Below are 17000 nucleotides of genomic sequence, written 5' to 3'. Positions count from 1 at the left end.
CATGGTCGCCTTATGACATGCCTAGCCTCGACCCAAGTTTTATCTACCATCACCTCAATGTCTTCCCTGGAGCAAAGCCAGTCATCTAGCGAACAAGGAGATCGGCGTTGCATCACGCCGAGGTAGTTGCTGAGGAGGTAAAAAACCTGCTTGAGGCACGAGCAATTCAGGAAGTGCACTATCCTCGGTGGATTTCCAACACAGTAGTGGTGCCTAAGAAGAATGGGAAGTGGCGAGTTTGTGTCGACTACAAGACAGTCAACCAAGCTTGTCCGAAAGACAGCTTCCCTTTGCCGCGCATTGACCAGCTAGTGGACTTGACGGCTGGACACAATAGGCTCAGTTTCTTGGATGCGTACCGTGGCTATCACCAGATCGCCATGCATGGGCCTGACCGAGAGATCACCTCTTTCACGACTCCAAGGGGACTCTTCTGCTACCGAGTCATGCCATTTGGTTTGAAAAACGCTGGGGCAACCTTTCAGAGGATGGTGACCAAAATGTTTGCTCCTTTGCTTGGCCGGACAATGGAGGCTTATATCGATGATATGGTGGTAAAAAGCCGACATGAGGCAAACCATTTGTCCGACTTAGCCGAGATGTTTGCCATTCTAAAGAAGCACAAGCTGCGCTTGAACGCCTCAAAGTGTGCCTTTGGCGTGGGATCCGGAAATTTTTTGGGATTCCTAGTCACGAATCGAGGCATCGAAGCAGGCCCTACTCAGATCAGAGCCGTGCAAGCGTTGAAGCAGCCCAGCTCGGCCAAGGACGTGATGCATCTGGCCGGTATGGCCGCCACGCTTAATCGATTTATAAGTCGGTCATCAGATCGCTGCCGCCCTTTCTTTCAAGCATTGAAGTCAAAGTTCTCATGGGACGACGAATGTGACCGAGCTTTGGCCGAGCTCAAGGAATATCTGTCTTCTCCGCCACTGTTGGTTACACCAGAGCCGGGTGAGGAACTCTACCTTTACCTTGCCGTCTCCCAGCACGCAGTCAGTGCGGTGCTGGTCCGGGCTGAAGGAATCAAGCACCTCTCAATTTTTTATGTCAGCAAAACTTTGTTACCGGCAGAGTCGAGATACTTGCCATTGGAGAAGCTTGCTTTAGCCTTGATGATGGCTTCAAGAAAATTGGCGCACTATTTCCACGCCCATACCATTGTCGTACTGACTGAGTTTCCCCTCAAGGCCTTGTTTGAACGGGCGGACTTTTCAGGCCGAATTCTTAAGTGGGCGGTCGAGTTGGGACAGTTTGATGTCAAGTTCCAGCCGCGCACTGCTATAAAAGCCCAGACCTTGGCAGATTTTGTCGCCGAGTTCTCACCTGGCACTCATCCGGTATGCCCGGTCGACATTACCGAGGCAAATGATGAGATGCACGCAATGCCAACCGAGGTACAACCAGTTGGAGGAGGTAGCGCCGCGGAGTTAGCGCGCACCATCGAAGTTCCCTCAGTTTGCGCGGTTATACCACCCGGTGCTGCGATGACGGAGTTGTGTATCACCAACCCATCCACTCTGTCCGGTCCAGCATCACCAAGGGGGGAAGAAATTGAACCACACCGCTCAGAACCTGATGATTCACCTATGGACTTGAGCATTACGGATCAACTTGCTGAGTCCGGTGCCGAATCATCAAGGGGGGAAGGAATGGATCCACACAGCTCAGAACCTGCGGCCGGCTTCACACCGCAACCTGATGATTCGCCCACGGACTTGATCATTACCGAACAACTTGCCGAGTCCGGTGTCGAATCACCAAGGGGCACTGAATTTGAGCCGGTCAACACCGAACTTGACACCGCACAGCCGAGCAGTTGTGATCCCGTTGCCCTTCGCAACTCTCAGGACCCATCCGACTACTGGAAGCTTTTTGTGGGGGACATGTGGAAGCGTTTTGTTGATGGAGCGTCCAACCGCCATGGTGCCGGCCTAGGTATCGTTCTTATCTCCCCGGATGGCCTAACCATTGAACATTCTATCACGCTTGGCTTCCCGACATCTAACAACGAGGCTGAGTACGAGGCACTTCTCGCCGGGCTCAAGAGCGCAATTCAAATGAAGGCTGCCGAGCTCCTGGTGTACAGTGATTCCCAGCTTGTGGTTAACCAAGTTTTTGGGATTTATGAAGCAAAGGACGAAAGGATGGCGAAGTACCAGGCTCTGGTCAGGGCACATATCAAGCAGTTTGAGGCAATTAGAGTCCAACAGATTGGCCGGGAAGAAAACAGCCGAGCTGATGAACTGGCCGGTCTCGCTTCTATGGTGGATAATACTTTTCCAAACCCTCTTTTGATTGACTTTCTTCCGCGGCCAAGCATTGAACACGCCGGGCAGACAGATGTACTCTGCGCTGCGCTCGGTCCCTCTTGGATGGACCCCTTGATCTTGTTCCTCAGAGACCGGACTCTTCCAACTGACAAGAAAGAAGCACACAAAATCTGGGTGAAGTCAGAGCGGTTTTGGCTCTCTTCATCTGGCGCGTTATATAAGAAGTCCTTCACTGGTCCTTATTTAAAGTGCGTGCACCTGAATAGTGTGGAGGCCTTCTTGTACGAAATTCATGAAGGCATTTGTGGCAGCCACGTAGGAGGCAGGTCCTTGGCCTACCGTGCTATTTCACAGGGATACTGGTGGCCGTGCATGCAGGCCGACGCACAAAAATATGTCCGCAAGTGCGAAAAATGCCAGAAATTCGCCCATCAGATCCACCAGCCTGCCAGGGAACTTCTTCCCCTCACCAGTCTTTGGCCCTTCGCCATGTTCTAGATATAGTGGGCCCACTGCCAATAGCACCGGGCAACCGGAAATTCTTCATCGCGGCCACAGATTACTTCACAAAGTGGGTTGAAGCTGAGCCCTTGGCAACCATCAAAGAGAAAGACGTGAAGCGGTTTGTTTGGCAGAATGTGGTCACGCGGTTTGGCGTCCCCAAGATTTTGATCTCTGACAACGGCACCCAGTTTGACGGTCGCCTATTCAGAGGATTTTGTAAAGATTTGAAGATAGAATTCTACAACTCCACCCCGGCTTACCCGCAGTCCAATGGTCAAGCTGAAGCATCGAACAAGACTATACTGGATGGGTTGAAGAAACGGCTGGAAAAGGCCAAGGGCAAATGGGCTGAGGAATTACCTAGCGTCCTTTGGGCATACCGAACAACCCCGCGACGTTCTACCGGGGAAATTCCATTTGCTTTGGCTTACGGCATGGAGGCGGTCATACCCTTGGAAGTTGAAATGCCCACCCTCAGAAGCGAGAGTTTTGAGCCCGAGCTGAACACCGAGGCTATTGCCTTGGAGCTGGACCTAGTGGACGAGCGTCGAGAGAAGGCCCTCATCCATGTGGCCGCCTACCAACAGGAGCTCTCAAACAAGTATAACAAGACGGTGCACCCTAGACCGTTCAAAGTTGGTGATTGGGTTTTGAGGAAGATTATGGGCAACACCCTGGTGCCAGGAGAAGCAAACTAGGGGCAAATTGGGAAGGACCCTACAAGATCACTGGTCTGGCGGGCAAGGGGGTTTACCACTTGGAGGATTTAGAGGGAAGAGCAATACCCCGGCCATGGAATGCGGCCAACTTGAAACTGTATTATTTTTAAGCTTTTGCTTTCTTTTCTTGTGCAAAGAAATTTTTTGGCTTGCACCACAGCATGTAATTCTTTTTATCAATTTATAGAAGTGATTTTGCTTTAAGCACTTGGACTGTTATTTTAATGTTAAAAATCGAGATGACGTACTCCAGTTGGAAGAGTTGGTGTTTTGTCCAACTTCGAATTCCCAACCGAGATGACGTGCTCCGGTTGGAAGAGTTGGTGTTTTGTCCAACTTCGAATTCCCAACCGAGATGACGTGCTCCGGTTGGAAGAGTTGGTGTTTTGTCCAACTTCGAATTCCCAACCGAGATGACGTGCTCCGGTTGGAAGAGTTGGTGTTTTGTCCAACTTCGAATTCCCAACCGAGATGACGTGCTCCGGTTGGACGAGTTGGTGTTTTGTCCAACTTCGAATTCCCAACCGAGATGGCGTACTCCGGTTGGAAGAGTTGGTGTTTTGTCCAACCTCGGATACCCAACCGATATGATCTAATCCGGTTGGAAGTGTTGGTGTTTTGTCCAACTTTGTTATTACTAACCAGGATGGTTATTCCGGTTTATAAATTTGTTGTTTTGTTCTGCTGAAGCACTTCGACCGTGTTATGCATTCCGGTCGACAAAGTGTTTTGTTCAAACGATGAGTTATACCGAGATATTTTGCTGAAGATGGAATTGATTACTACCGTGCAAACACTTAGCAAAATTTGAGTTTCTCATTGAAAAGAAAATCATTACAAAAGGTGGGGACAGAGCCCGGTTACATCAAAAGTGTTGAAAGCAAAAATACAAAAAAAGGAAAAAGAAAACTAAACTAGGGGGGAGAGATTGGTGAACTCGTCCTCGCCAGCATCGAGGTTGATGGTTGGACTTGGCTCTTGGGTACCGGGCTCAGCATTGCCGGGCTGCTCTTGCACCTCGGCCTCCTCTGCCTCGGAATCTGTCTCACCGTCTCCATCTTCAAGTCCTTCCTCGGCGTCAGCTTGCAAAGCGCTGAAAATGTCATTTGCATAAGGCACGAGGTAGACCGGCAGCGAAGCTGGAGGAGGGTTGACAAACACGTCGGTATCAGATCCCTGGCCGAGGTGTTCGCAGGCGGACTTCCAGCCGGCCTTGAAGTAGATGTCTTGAGTTGCAAAGACTTGCTTTTTGTAGCTTTGCTCGGCCTCGTTAAACCCGGCGTTGTTGGCAGCCCGGCAAGCTTTCTTCTCCGACTTCTTCAGGGTGTCCACCTCGGTCTGGAGCTCATTTTGTTTTTTCTCGGCTGCATTCAGCTGACTGAGCAGCCTATTATTATCAGCATTGGCCATCTCGAGGGAAGCCTTAGCCCGGCCGAGCTCGGCTTGAAGGCTCTCGACCTGGCTGGCTGTGTCGTTGGCCTTTTGCCGAAACCTGTGGATGCGCTCCAAGACGAGATGTTGTTTTTGAATGGCCTGCAAAAAAGCAAAGTTGATTAGAAAGGGGACCGAGCAGAAAGGGAACCGCGCAAACACTTGTGAAATTTTCAAAGGAACATCGACTTACCCTGGCCATAGACTTCACCGACGATTTGACCAACCAGGTGTCGGGGACGTGGTCGCTGCCGACCACGTCGCTCGGTAGTAGCAGGGCCTTGGACAGATCAAAAGCGAGCAGATGCTCTTTGTCAGCCTTGATCGAAGCCGTTGCCGGGATGTCTTGACCCCGGTGCTTCAAATGTGGACGCCAGGCCGGCACTGGGGCGGGGGCGTCAGTTGGATGCTCGGTGGTAAGCTCGGCGACTAGCTCGGCGGACGGGTTTGCCCGAGCTCTTTTACCAGCACGTCTTGCGGAGGGTTCTCGGCTGGATTGCCCGGCAGATTGAGAGGCAAGGGCGACCACAGCGCCACTGGATTGACCGGCGGCTGGCGAGCGAGTTGTGACGCTCGGTATCTCGGCGGATGTGGCGGTGAGCAAGTTCTTGATTCTGCTGCGCTTTGCCATTTCTTGTTCCTCGGTCAGGCGGATGAGGGGAACATCAGGAAGGAACGGATCTAGAGGCGGCGAAGGAGCGCGAAGGAAGTCAGTTACTCTACTCCGGCGTGGGGCAGAATACCTGTAGGTCGGTGTGTAGCCAAGTAGATCGTTGCAATCTCGGTGAGGGTACCAAAGCACGGTCCGAATTGCTTCGACGTTGGGAAATTGGTAGTTGGCTTGCAAGGCTTGGATTGTTGCAAAAGAAACAGGAAAACCGGTTAGTTACAAAATAAAGAGTTAAGCTAACCGAGCACAATTGAGTAGCTTACATGAAGAACCGAAGCCCTTATTTATAAACCAGCCCGGCACCTCGGCCGTTTCGTAATTGCCCGACACCCAGAAAAAATCGTCGTCGTGCAGATCTTTATCCGGGGTGCCGGTTACGATTTTTTCCTTGCCCGGTCTTATCTTCAAGTAATATGCAAGGCCGTCGCCGGTGTGGCCCATTGTATATTGCCTTAATATCTTGGCTAGACCTAAGTTGGTGCCTAACCGATTGTTCAACTTGTGAACACCGTTGATAATCCTATAGGTGTTGGTGGACACTTGTGTGGGAGCCAGCCCGGTGCGGCGAAGGAACTCGGTTATAAGAGGGTTGAGCGGGAAACGGAGGCCCCCTTCGACTATTGAGAGCATGGTGAAGGGGCATTGGTCAAGTCTGCCCCAGGGTGTGGTCTCCTCTTCTGCCAGTTCGAGATGAACATCGGCCGGGACGCCGTAATCCTCTCTGAAAACAGCTAGCGCGGCCGGAGTATCCACTAGAAAGCGGAATTTCCCCATTTCTGGCCGGCTTAGTGGACCCCGGCTGAGGGGTTTGGCACTGGTTATTGGATGTTGCTCGGTCCTGAGAGCCTCAGGAATGACAGTGGTCCCCTTGGACTCTGCAGGAAAAAGATGGCAAGTGTTAAGTGTGAGCGCGGTTGCGCAAAAGGAGCTGGATTTTAGCTCGGTCATTCAGAGTGCCAAACCACCTCGGTTGTCTATTCTATCTAAGGAGCCCGATCGCCCAAGCAGACCAGATGTTAGCCAGGTTGAGCGACCAAGTCCTTTTGTTATCTCGGTTTTCGCTGGGGTTTGGACGAACTGGTTATTTGCTCGGTTAGGCTGGTTTTTTGGATCAAAAGAGGACCAGGAGCCCGGTTCACCCCAGTTCTTCAGTGTTCTTCATGAATATGAAGAACACCAAGAACAGTGGGAGGTTTGGGACGGATTCTAAGGCCTATGCCCTAAGAGCTACGTTTTTGTGCCCTAATGTGTGTAATATGAAAGAAAATAGCAACTCGAGGGATCGAAAACCGTACCTGTGAAGGATTGGAGCTGTTCTTCCAAGAATGAGGAATGGCAGTCGAGTCTGAGGAAATGGCTTGAGCCTCTGAATCGTCAGATAGAAGAGCAGCAGTAGGAGGAAATGGTATGATGGGGGTCATGAATATGTAAGCACGAGACCGCCCAAATTCAAATTCTGGCACAGACGGCGGGTTGGCTGCTCAATGACCAATGGCAGCCCGCCACGTGTCCCTATTTATGGCAAAGTCAGGGCTGAAACGACGGGTTGAAAAGACGAAGAGCCAACCGAGCTACTTTCGACGAAGAGGATGTCAGCCGAGGAATGTAACCGGGCAAGTTTGCAGACAATTATGTTAACTAGCCCGGTCAAGGTTAGGCGTCTTGAAGACCGGAGAAATGTTATCTCGGTCGAAGTGAGTAATCCCAGTCACGCTTTCGCGGACGGAATTAAGGGGCAATTGAGAGGGTGATTTATGATCTGGAGTTGGGCCGAGGTAGCGACCGAGCAGGTTGAGAGCCCAACAGCGCATTGGGCCGAGATGATGTACTATTCGCCCAGAGATGGGCTGCCAGAACTTGGGCCGGGCAGAACTTGGGCCGAGTGCGTCCTGCCCCAGACCGTAAAGAAGAGGCTCGGTAAGGAAGTGCTCGGTCGGACCGGGATGCTCGGTCCGAGGATAGCCGAAGCCAGACAAGCCGAGTGACCGACGCCCGGAAAGGCGCGGCCGGCCGAGGTTACCGTTTGACCGGCAAGAAAGCTGACCACGGGGTGCTTCGGGCTAGGCTTTGCCGAGATGCCGCCTAGCCCGGTCCTCCTCGGTCTTTGCCAGGGAAGTGCTTGGGTATGAAGCACGGCGCGGCGCAGCAACGCAAAGAGCAATTCGGCTGCCGAGCTCCAGCTGTGATGGCGGGCAGTTGAGATTAGGTGATGTTCAGCAAGGTCTATGCTGACAGATGGGATAGCAGAGCCACGTGTCAGGAGATGACTGGGAGTGGATATGGGGCTCAGAAGGTATATAAGCATGTCTGCGCCCCCCATACGCGACACACGAACATCTCTGTAAGGGATTCTTGCACTCAAACACTCTCTCCCTTCTCTCTATCCATCCTAAGGTGTGTGCTAACTTGATCGTCGGAGGGTTTTTCCGGCCACACACCGCCGGGTAGCTCACCGTTACTTGCTCGCAGGTGATCGGACATCGACGGAGCTCGGAAGAAAGGAGTACGGGCTTGCCGGAATATTTGCTCCCCGTACAAGAGCTATACTTTTCCGTTCGAGGCTTACGAAACCGAGAAGACTGTCGACGATGGAGGCGCCGAATAATTTTGATGTTTTTTTTTTATTATTTTTTTATTGTAAAGCATGTACTTATGATCTATTTAATAAAACTTATCATTCTGGATGTCAATATGTCATTTCAAGCAATGCTTGCAGATTAAGTTGTTTACTACTTTATTTTGATCACAATATCCACGAAAGGAGCTCCGAATTCGAAGGCTTATTCAGCTCAAACGTGTCAATCGCGAAGGCCGCTCCGAATTCGGAGGCTTCTTTGTGAGGATATTCGCGAAGGGGGCACTCCGAATTCGGAGGATTATTTGCATTGGCCCAAACGCCATTAACGCTGAGCGCTCCAAATTGGGAGACTTATTCGGCCCAACCGTGTTTTTCACGATCGGCGCTCCAAATTCAGAGGCTTTTTTGTGTTGGCCCAAACGTCATTCGCGAAAGGGCGCTCCGAATTTAGAGACGTATTCGGCCCAAACGTCATTCATGCTAGGCACTTCGAATTCGGAGACTTATTCGGCCCGAACGTCATTCACGCTGGGCGCTCTGAATTCGGAGGCTTATTCGGCCCGAACATCATTGACGCTGGGCGTTCCGAAGTCGGAGGCTTATTCAGCCCGAACATCATTCACGCTGGGCACTCTAAATTCGGAGGCTTATTCGGCCCGAACGTCATTCATGCTGGGTGCTCCAAATTTAGAGGCTTTTTGTGGCCAATCGTGATTTCCACGAAGGGTGCACCGAATTCGGAGGCTTATTTGTGTTGGCCCAAACATCATTTGCAAAAGGGCGCTCCGAATTCGGAGGCTTATTCGGCTCGAGCGTCATTCACGCTGGGCGCTCCGAATTCGGAGGCTTTTTGTGGCCAATCGTAATTTCCACGAAGGGCGCTCTAAATTCGAGGGCTTATTCGGCCCGAACGTCATTCACGCTGGGCGCTCCGAATTCGGAGACTTATTCACACAACCAGAACTCAATGAGTAAGAGAACATTATATTGAAAAAAAAAAAAAAAGATGCACACGGTGTAAAATCAAAACAAAGTTAATGATAGAATTTGCGCAAGTGTGTGGAGTTCCACAGGCGCGGCAGGCTTCTTCTATCCATGTCTTTGAGCCGATATGCCCCTGTTCCTGCAATTGAATCAATCTGATAGGGGTCGTCCCAGTTAGGACCCAATTTTTCGTTAGCCGGATTCCTAGCAGCGGGAATCACTTTATTGAGAACCAATTCTCCTGGTGTATAACGGCGTAGCTGAACACGTTGATTATACGACTTAGCAAGATGTTACTGGTACCGTGCCATGGATGCAAGGGCATGGTCTTGGCGTTCTTCAATCAGAGTCAAGTCCAAGGCCAACATCATGTCATTTCGGCCCATATCAAAAACTTTAGATTTCAAGGTTGGGAGGCCGATCTGCAGGGGGATGATTGTTTGGGTTCCGAAGCATAAATCAAAGCATAGAGCAAATGGCGTTTCCCTAGTGGATCGTCTCGGAGTAGTGCGATGAGCCCACAACACACTGGGCAACTCTTCTATCCATCTGTCTTTAGCTTTCTCCAACCTTTTCTTGATGTCGTCCAAAATAACCTTGTTGGTGGCTTCCGCTTGAGCATTGCTCTAGGGGTAAGCCGGTGAGGAAAAGTAGGGCTAGATACCATAAGTGTCGCACAATTCTCGATACACACCACAACCAAACTGGGTACCGTTGTCAAAAACAAGTGCTCGTGGTATGCCGAATCTTGTTATGATGTTTTTCCATACAAAACGCTTAACGTCGGAATCTCGAATATGTGTTAGTGCCTCCGCTTCAACCCATTTTGTGAAATAATCCATCGCAACAATTAGGAATCGCCTGTTGCCCAGGGCCCGTGGCAACGGTCCAACGATATCAAGGCCCCATTGAGCAAACGGCTAAGGGCTAGTGATTGAATTTAACTCCTCGGCTGACAAGTGAGTTAAAGAGGAGAACTTCTGGCACTAACCACATTTCTTGACATAACACTCGGCGTCGGTTCGCATGGTCTGCCAATAGTACTCCTGCGATATGGCGCGGTGAGCCAGAGAACGATCGCCCGAATGGGCTCCACAATTGCCTTCATGTATTTCAAATAAAAGTTCCTTGACTTTATTCGAGTGGATACACTCTAAGTACGGCCCGGAGAGAGATTTTTTGTAGAGCTTCCATTGCGGATCCAAATAGTATTGGAGGGCTTTGTTTCGGAGTTTGTGTGCTTCTTTCTTATCCATCGGGAGCCACTCTGGCGATAGGAATGTGGCGATAGGGTCCATCCAACTCGGGCTGGGTTCGATAACGTTGACCTAAACTGGTTCTGAAAAAGCAATGCTTAGCTCGGGGACAAACCCTACTTCAATTGTCCGCTTAATTTCTGAGTTGATAGCAGAGGCTAGGCAAGCCAAGGCGTCTGTATGCGTGTTCTGATATCGGGTTATTTGATTCAGTTCGTGGTGATCAAATTTCGCGAGCAAAGAATTCGCCGTTTTCATATGGGTTGCCATGCGGTTATTTTTAGCTGCATATTTCCCTTTCAACTGGTTGATTACTAGCTTTGAGTCACAGAAAACAAGCACACGCCGCGCACCGAGGTAAAGAGCATTTCGTAAGCCGGTTAACAGTGCTTCATATTCGGCCTCATTATTTGATGCGTCGAATCCCAATTTGATGGCCTGTTCGATTATTGCCCCTTCAGGGGTCATGATTACTACGCTAGCCCCACTGCCACGCTGGTTGGATGATCCATCGCAATACATCTGCCAAACGTCGCTAACATACATTCTCCAGTCGGGCATAGTTTACACTTGATCAGACTTAAAGTCGGCCAGGGATCCTGTGAACTTGGCAACAAAGTCGGCGAGCACTTGCCCTTTGATGGAAGTTCTGGGTAGGAACTGGATATCATACTGGCCGAGTTCAAGAGCCCATTTCGAGAGGCACCTAGACACCTCCGCGCTGCGGAGCACTAACCGGAGGGGATATTTTGTTGGCACCTCAATGGTATGCCCCTGAAAGTAGTGCATCAGTTTTCTTGCAGCCATGATGAGAGCAAGGATAAGCTTTTCTAGTGAAAGGTAACGTGTCTCAGTGTCGGCCATAGCTTTGCTCACATAGTAAACTGGTCGCTGCTCCCCTAGTTCCTCCTTTAACAATATGGCGTTGACGGCCCGTCGGATACTGCCAGATACAAAATGAGTGGATCGTCGGCTATAAGTGTTGCCAAGAGTGAAGCTAATCGGAGGTAAGATTTCAGGCCGTCCAAAGCGGCCTGGCACTCGGGAGTCCAATCAAATGCTCTACCTTGCTGAAGTGTGTGGAAGAATTGTCGGTAGCGATCTGTGGAACGGCTGATAAATATGTTGAGCGCGGCAGCCATCCCCATTAGCTTCTGAACCTCTTTGACTAACCGAGGGGATTTAAGCTCTAGAATTACCGTGATCTGCCTTGGATTGGATTCAATTCCGCGGTGGTTAATGATGTAGCCAAGGAATTTACCGGAGCCAATGTCGAACGCACACTTAGAAGCGTTCAATTTCATCTTGTACTTTCGAAGAATGCCGAATGTTTCTGACAAATCGGCTAGATAGGAGTGCTTTTCCTTGGATTTGACCACCATATTGTCGATGTATACTTCTATGGTACGGCCGAGCTATTCCTTGAAGATGGAAGTCACTAGTCTTTGATAAGTTGCCCCCGCTTTCTTCAGCCCAAAAAGCATGACCTTATAGCAATAGGTTCCTCTTGGGGTGAGGAATGCGGTTTTTTCTTGATCATTCTGATGCATGGCAATTTGATGACAACCTCTGTAGGCATCCAAGAAGCTCATGCGTTGATGATGTGCCATTACGTCTACGAGTTGGTCTATTCTGGGTAGGGGCCCTTGGTACAAGCTTTGTTCAAGTCCGTAAAATCCACACAGACGCGCCAAGAGCCATTCTTCTTCTTCACGACCACAGTATTGGACAACCATATAGGATAAGTTACTTCACGGACAGTCCCCGACGTCGAGTAACCTATCTACTTCTTCAATGACGGCCGAAGTATGCTCTGCGGGTGACCGCCGGCTTCTTTGAACAATTGGCTTACATTTCGGATCAACGTTCAAGCAGTGTTGGGCCATTGATGGATCTACTCCTGGAATTTCGTATGGAGTCCATGCAAACACATCAATATTGCCGAGTAAGAAAGCTGTCAATTCCTGCCTTTCGACGTTATCCAAGGAAGTGCCGATCATGAAGAACTTGTCAAGATTTCCATCAATTTCGACTCGATGCAGGGCTTCGGTTGCTTTGTCACTTGGGATCCTCCCAAAGTCTTCGAGACTCTCTATAGCGATCCCGGGTTTACCCTTGTTGTATAGTGATCCGGACATGTGTCCGTGGATGTTGGTAGTTGTTTATTATCTTGTTTACATCCTTTCTTACTTTGTATTTGAGTTATAGGATGTGTTGAGCGGGTTTGTTACAGGTTGGTTGAGTTTAGAAACCAAAACTAGTTGCCCAGATTTTTGGCCTGTACGCTCGAGCGGAGGTGTTGGCGCTCGAGCGTAGATTACACCCATTCAGTATTTTCCTGTGCAGCGTTGTACGCTCGAGCGTGGTATTGGCCGCTTGAGCGGGGTTGTCTGAGTGCCGCTCGAGCGTAGGGTTGGGAGCTCGAGCGGAGGCCTGGTTCTGCAAAAGTGCTGGGCGAGTGCATTCTGCGCTCGAGCGGGAGGTTGGCCGCTCGAGCGGAAGTCTGTGAGTGGCCGCTCGAGCGGGGTGTTTTACGCTCGAGCGGAGACCTGGGTTAAAGTCCCGAATTTGTGACTCTTTAAATCACTTTTTCACTTTCTCTTCTCTCTCTTACTTTTCCAAAATCACCATTGTTGAGCCTCTCACTCTAGACTCTACCTTCTCTCTAGGTTTTGATCTAGTAGGAGTGATTTACTCACCTTTGGCCTTTACAAAAAAGTTGTTGATCGTCGAGGGCTTCATTTTAATCTGAAAATCTCGGGTTTTGGAGCACGTTGGGTTTTGTCGTCTTCTCCTTTGGGACTCCGAATTTGAGGTAGGGATAACCTACTCCTCTCTATGGGTTTTGTCTTTAAATTTTGGTATTTTGAGATGTTGGGCTTGGTTTGGTAACTTTGTGAAAGTTTGGGGCTTATGTGTAATTTTACAAAAGTTGGGGTTTTATTCATAATAAACCTAGATGCATGTTTGGCATAGAAAAATAGAATGATTGTTGAATCATTGATGAAAATGAGACCTAAGGGTTGAAATGGTAATTATGGAAATTGGCCTAATTACATTGTTTAATTAATTGGGATAATTAATTGGTGAGAAATGAGGAAATGAAATGTTGATTGAATATCCATTTGTGCATTTATTTTCTGTTTTAGAAATAACTGCTTTGGGCTATCGGTGGAGGATAGTCGAGATTGTTGTAGACAATGCATGATGATTAGGTAAACGGAAACTAATCAATGGAATGTGTCATGGAACTTGACGGTTGATAGAATACATTAATTGTGTGTATTGTGTGATTGTATGTAGAACCAATGTGTTTATATACGTTATGTGTAGAGGAGGAGATAGGGGATGTACTCCGCGGTTTAGGGGAAGATAGGGGATGTACCTCTAAACCGGATAGGTATTGGGAGGAGATAGGGGATGAACTCCGTAGACAGAGCTCATATGCTTGTCTAGAGAAGTGAAGATAGAGCTCATATGCTTATCTTTGTGAAGTGTGGATACAGCTTGTATGCTTATCTGTGGATATTGTTGATATACATATCTGTTGTAGAATGTGGATACAGCTTGTATGCTTATCTGTGGATATTGTTGATATACATATCTGTTGAGAATGTGGATATAGCTTTTATGCTTATCTGAATGTGAGATATAGTTTTTATACATATCTGTGGAAATGATGATAGAGCTAGCATGCTTATCTGTTGAAAAAGGGAAAATGAAAAGTAATTGGGACTTGTAAGTCGTTGACATAAATATGTAATTTATGTGATTGTATCAGTGTTGACCAACTATCAATTGCTAATGTTTTAGTCATTGTCCATGGTTGGTTTAGTGTATTTCTACTGGGCTGTGGCTCACCCTATATGGGAATATCATTTTCAGGTACAGGTAGCATGCCACCTCCAAGGACATAGCTGGGAGGCTAGTGGCGGGCATAGTTTTGTCGTTTTACTTTTGATGTATTACATGTAATTTCAAGCCAAGGGCTTAATGTGTAAACGAGTTAGAACTCTTTGTTGTAACCAAGTGTTAACTTGGAAAGCTGTAAGCCCGTAGGGCATTTTGTTATGAGGTTAACATGTAATACTTATGTCTTGGAATTCTAATGAATGAAAGGAATGCGGTTAGTTTAAATGTAAATGCATGTCTTATCTGATGGGTTTATTGTTATTATTTTGAGGGCGTTACAACTTGGTATCAGAGCGTACCGGGTTCGAATACTTTGGGTACGTGGGAAGTGATTAGTATCACAATGGGTTTGTCTTGCTTGGTAGAGACTTAGATGTAGTATCATATGCTATGTGCTTAAATGCTAACATGCTTATGTGACTATGTGGGTATGGGATTTAATTTCTAGGATGTTGATTGGATCCTTGAGTTTCTGGGAGTCTTGTTGGAAAAGCACTTGATCAATGCTGTTTCTAACCGGAACTCTAGTAACGTCTTGGGACTATCATTATCCGGAAATGAAATTCGTAAGTGCTTATGTGTTTATGTGCTTATGTGGAGTGAATTACACTTGTCCATGCATTAGGACGTGAGTGTTTAGTTTCGGCACACCTATGAATGTGCTAACGTTCTGTGTTGCCTTTATTAGGATGTCAGGACGAGGAAGAGGTGCTAGGCGTGGTAGACCTGCGAGGCAGGAAGTACCGTTACAGGGTGAGATTCCGGCAGTGCAGGAGGGAGTTGGGCAGGCCAATGTGGCCGAGCCAGTAGGTCAGCAGGCTATGGGTGCCTTGGCCAGAGAGATAGCAGGAGCTTTAGGTATTCTTAGAGCTGGGAATCAGGCAGCTGAGGCAGGGCCTTCCTTCTTGAAGAGGGAGTTCTTTCGGTGTAATCCGGACGAGTTTATCGGGGATCCTAAAGAGCCGCTTAAGGCAGATGAATGGCTCGAACAGACAACGAAGACGTTTGAGATGCTTGGCATCGAGGACGGAGCACTGAAAGTGACCTTGGCATCCTTCCAGCTGAAGGGAGATGCGGGTCAATGGTGGAAGTACGAGAAAGCTCGTGTTGGTGGTACTTGGGAGGCGTTTGTGAATGCTTTTCAGGAGAGGTTTTTATCAGCAGCAGCTAGGGAGAAGTTGAGGGATCAGTTTAGCCGGCTTAATCAGCAGGGCTTGTCAGTAGCCGAGTTTGAGGCTACTTTTACCAGTCTGTCTAGGTTTGCACCTGAACTGGTGGCGTCAGAGGAACGCCGTTGCTATGAGTTTGAGAGGAAGTTGAGGCGGGGCCTCAAGTTGAGAATTGGTGGGTCTTATATTCGAGAGTATAGACACCTAGTGGACGCTGCAGCTCATATGGAGCTTATGATGCAGGAGGAGGATGAGGGTCAGAGAGGCTCCAAGAGGAGCCAAGATAGTCAGAGTGATGGCAGGAGACAGAAGGGTAATAACCCTCAGCAGTCTCAGGGTGCAGTCTCTAGATCGACCTTTCCAGTGCCGAGTGTAGGCTCGGGGAGAGGCAGTCAGGGGGAATTCACTTGTTACAAGTGTGGCCAGATGGGTCACAAGGTTTCAGTTTGCCCGCAGAAGGGTGGGGGTCAGAAAGCTGCTTCTTCTTCAGCTAGACCGCAGAGTCAGAGTTTGGGCAGGGGGCAGCTCCTGACTTGTTATCAGTGTGGACAACCTGGGCACATGAAGAGGTTTTGCCCACAGTTGAGTGCCACTTCGGGAGCGTCTGGTTCTAGGCAGACGCAGGATTTTCAGCCAGCTCAGTCTGTGCAGGCCTCGAGGGCCAATCCGGGAGTTTCGTCATCCCAGTCTGTGCAGCAGTCTTTTGCTCCGAGAGGTGAGCAGGTAGACCAGGGGCCTACGGGGCGCGTGTATGCTGTTACCGCGCAGGATTTAGTACCGGCTCCATCAGTAGTGAGAGGTACTTTTCTGTTTTGCAACTCAGTTGCTAATGTGTTGATAGACACGGGTGCATCTCATTCTTTTGTATCTGCTGCATTTGCATCTGTTTTGGAATTGGAGTTAGCACAGTTAGCATCTCCTATTTGTGTGGTATCGCCTTTGGGTGGTGAGTTGATTCTGAAACAGGGTGTTAGAGGATGTGATATAGAGGTCGCCGACTATAGGCTTCCTTTTCCGTTTGTTGTCATGCCCATGAAGGGTTTTGATGTTATTTTGGGTATGGACTGGTTATCGTCATACCGGGCTGTTATTGATTGCTACCGCCAGAGGGTTACATTGTGTACCTTGAGCGGGGAGTGGTTCCATTTCTTGGGAGACCGGGTTGGTAGGGTTTTGCCACCGGGGTATGATTCGCGAGGGCGAAGTGAGCTTAGTAGTCTACTTGCTAGCTTTGAGAGTGGTGAGAGTGGTGAGACTCAGCATGTATTGCCGAGGGTGGTTTGTGAGTATTCGGATGTTTTTCCCGAAGATCTTGTTAGTTTGCCACCTCACCGAGAGATAGAGTTCTCTATTGATTTAGTGCCTGGTACGGCGCCGATTTCTATGGCACCTTACCGTTTTGCTCCAGCAGAGTTGGTTGAGTTGAAAGTTCAGCTCCAGGAATTGCTAGATAAGGGCTTTGTTCGCCCTAGTGTTTCACCGTGGGGAGCACCGGCCCTCTTTG

General features: G+C 49.0%; 1 protein-coding gene across 1 annotated transcript; it reads right to left on the bottom strand.

Annotated features, from left to right (window-relative positions):
- Positions 1-10487: 10487 nt before the first annotated feature.
- Positions 10488-10976, bottom strand: LOC145819453 (uncharacterized). The gene has a single exon (XM_082913450.1). The coding sequence runs from the start codon at positions 10974-10976 to the stop codon at positions 10488-10490; it is 489 nt and encodes a 162-aa protein (XP_082769576.1).
- Positions 10977-17000: the final 6024 nt, after the last annotated feature.

Source organism: Camellia sinensis, chromosome 2 (assembly GCF_055761805.1).
Source record: "Camellia sinensis isolate YWXY chromosome 2, ASM5576180v1, whole genome shotgun sequence".
NCBI lineage: Eukaryota > Viridiplantae > Streptophyta > Magnoliopsida > Ericales > Theaceae > Camellia > Camellia sinensis.
Note: the sequence above shows the minus strand (reverse complement) of the source record. Positions and strands in the feature narration are given on the sequence as shown.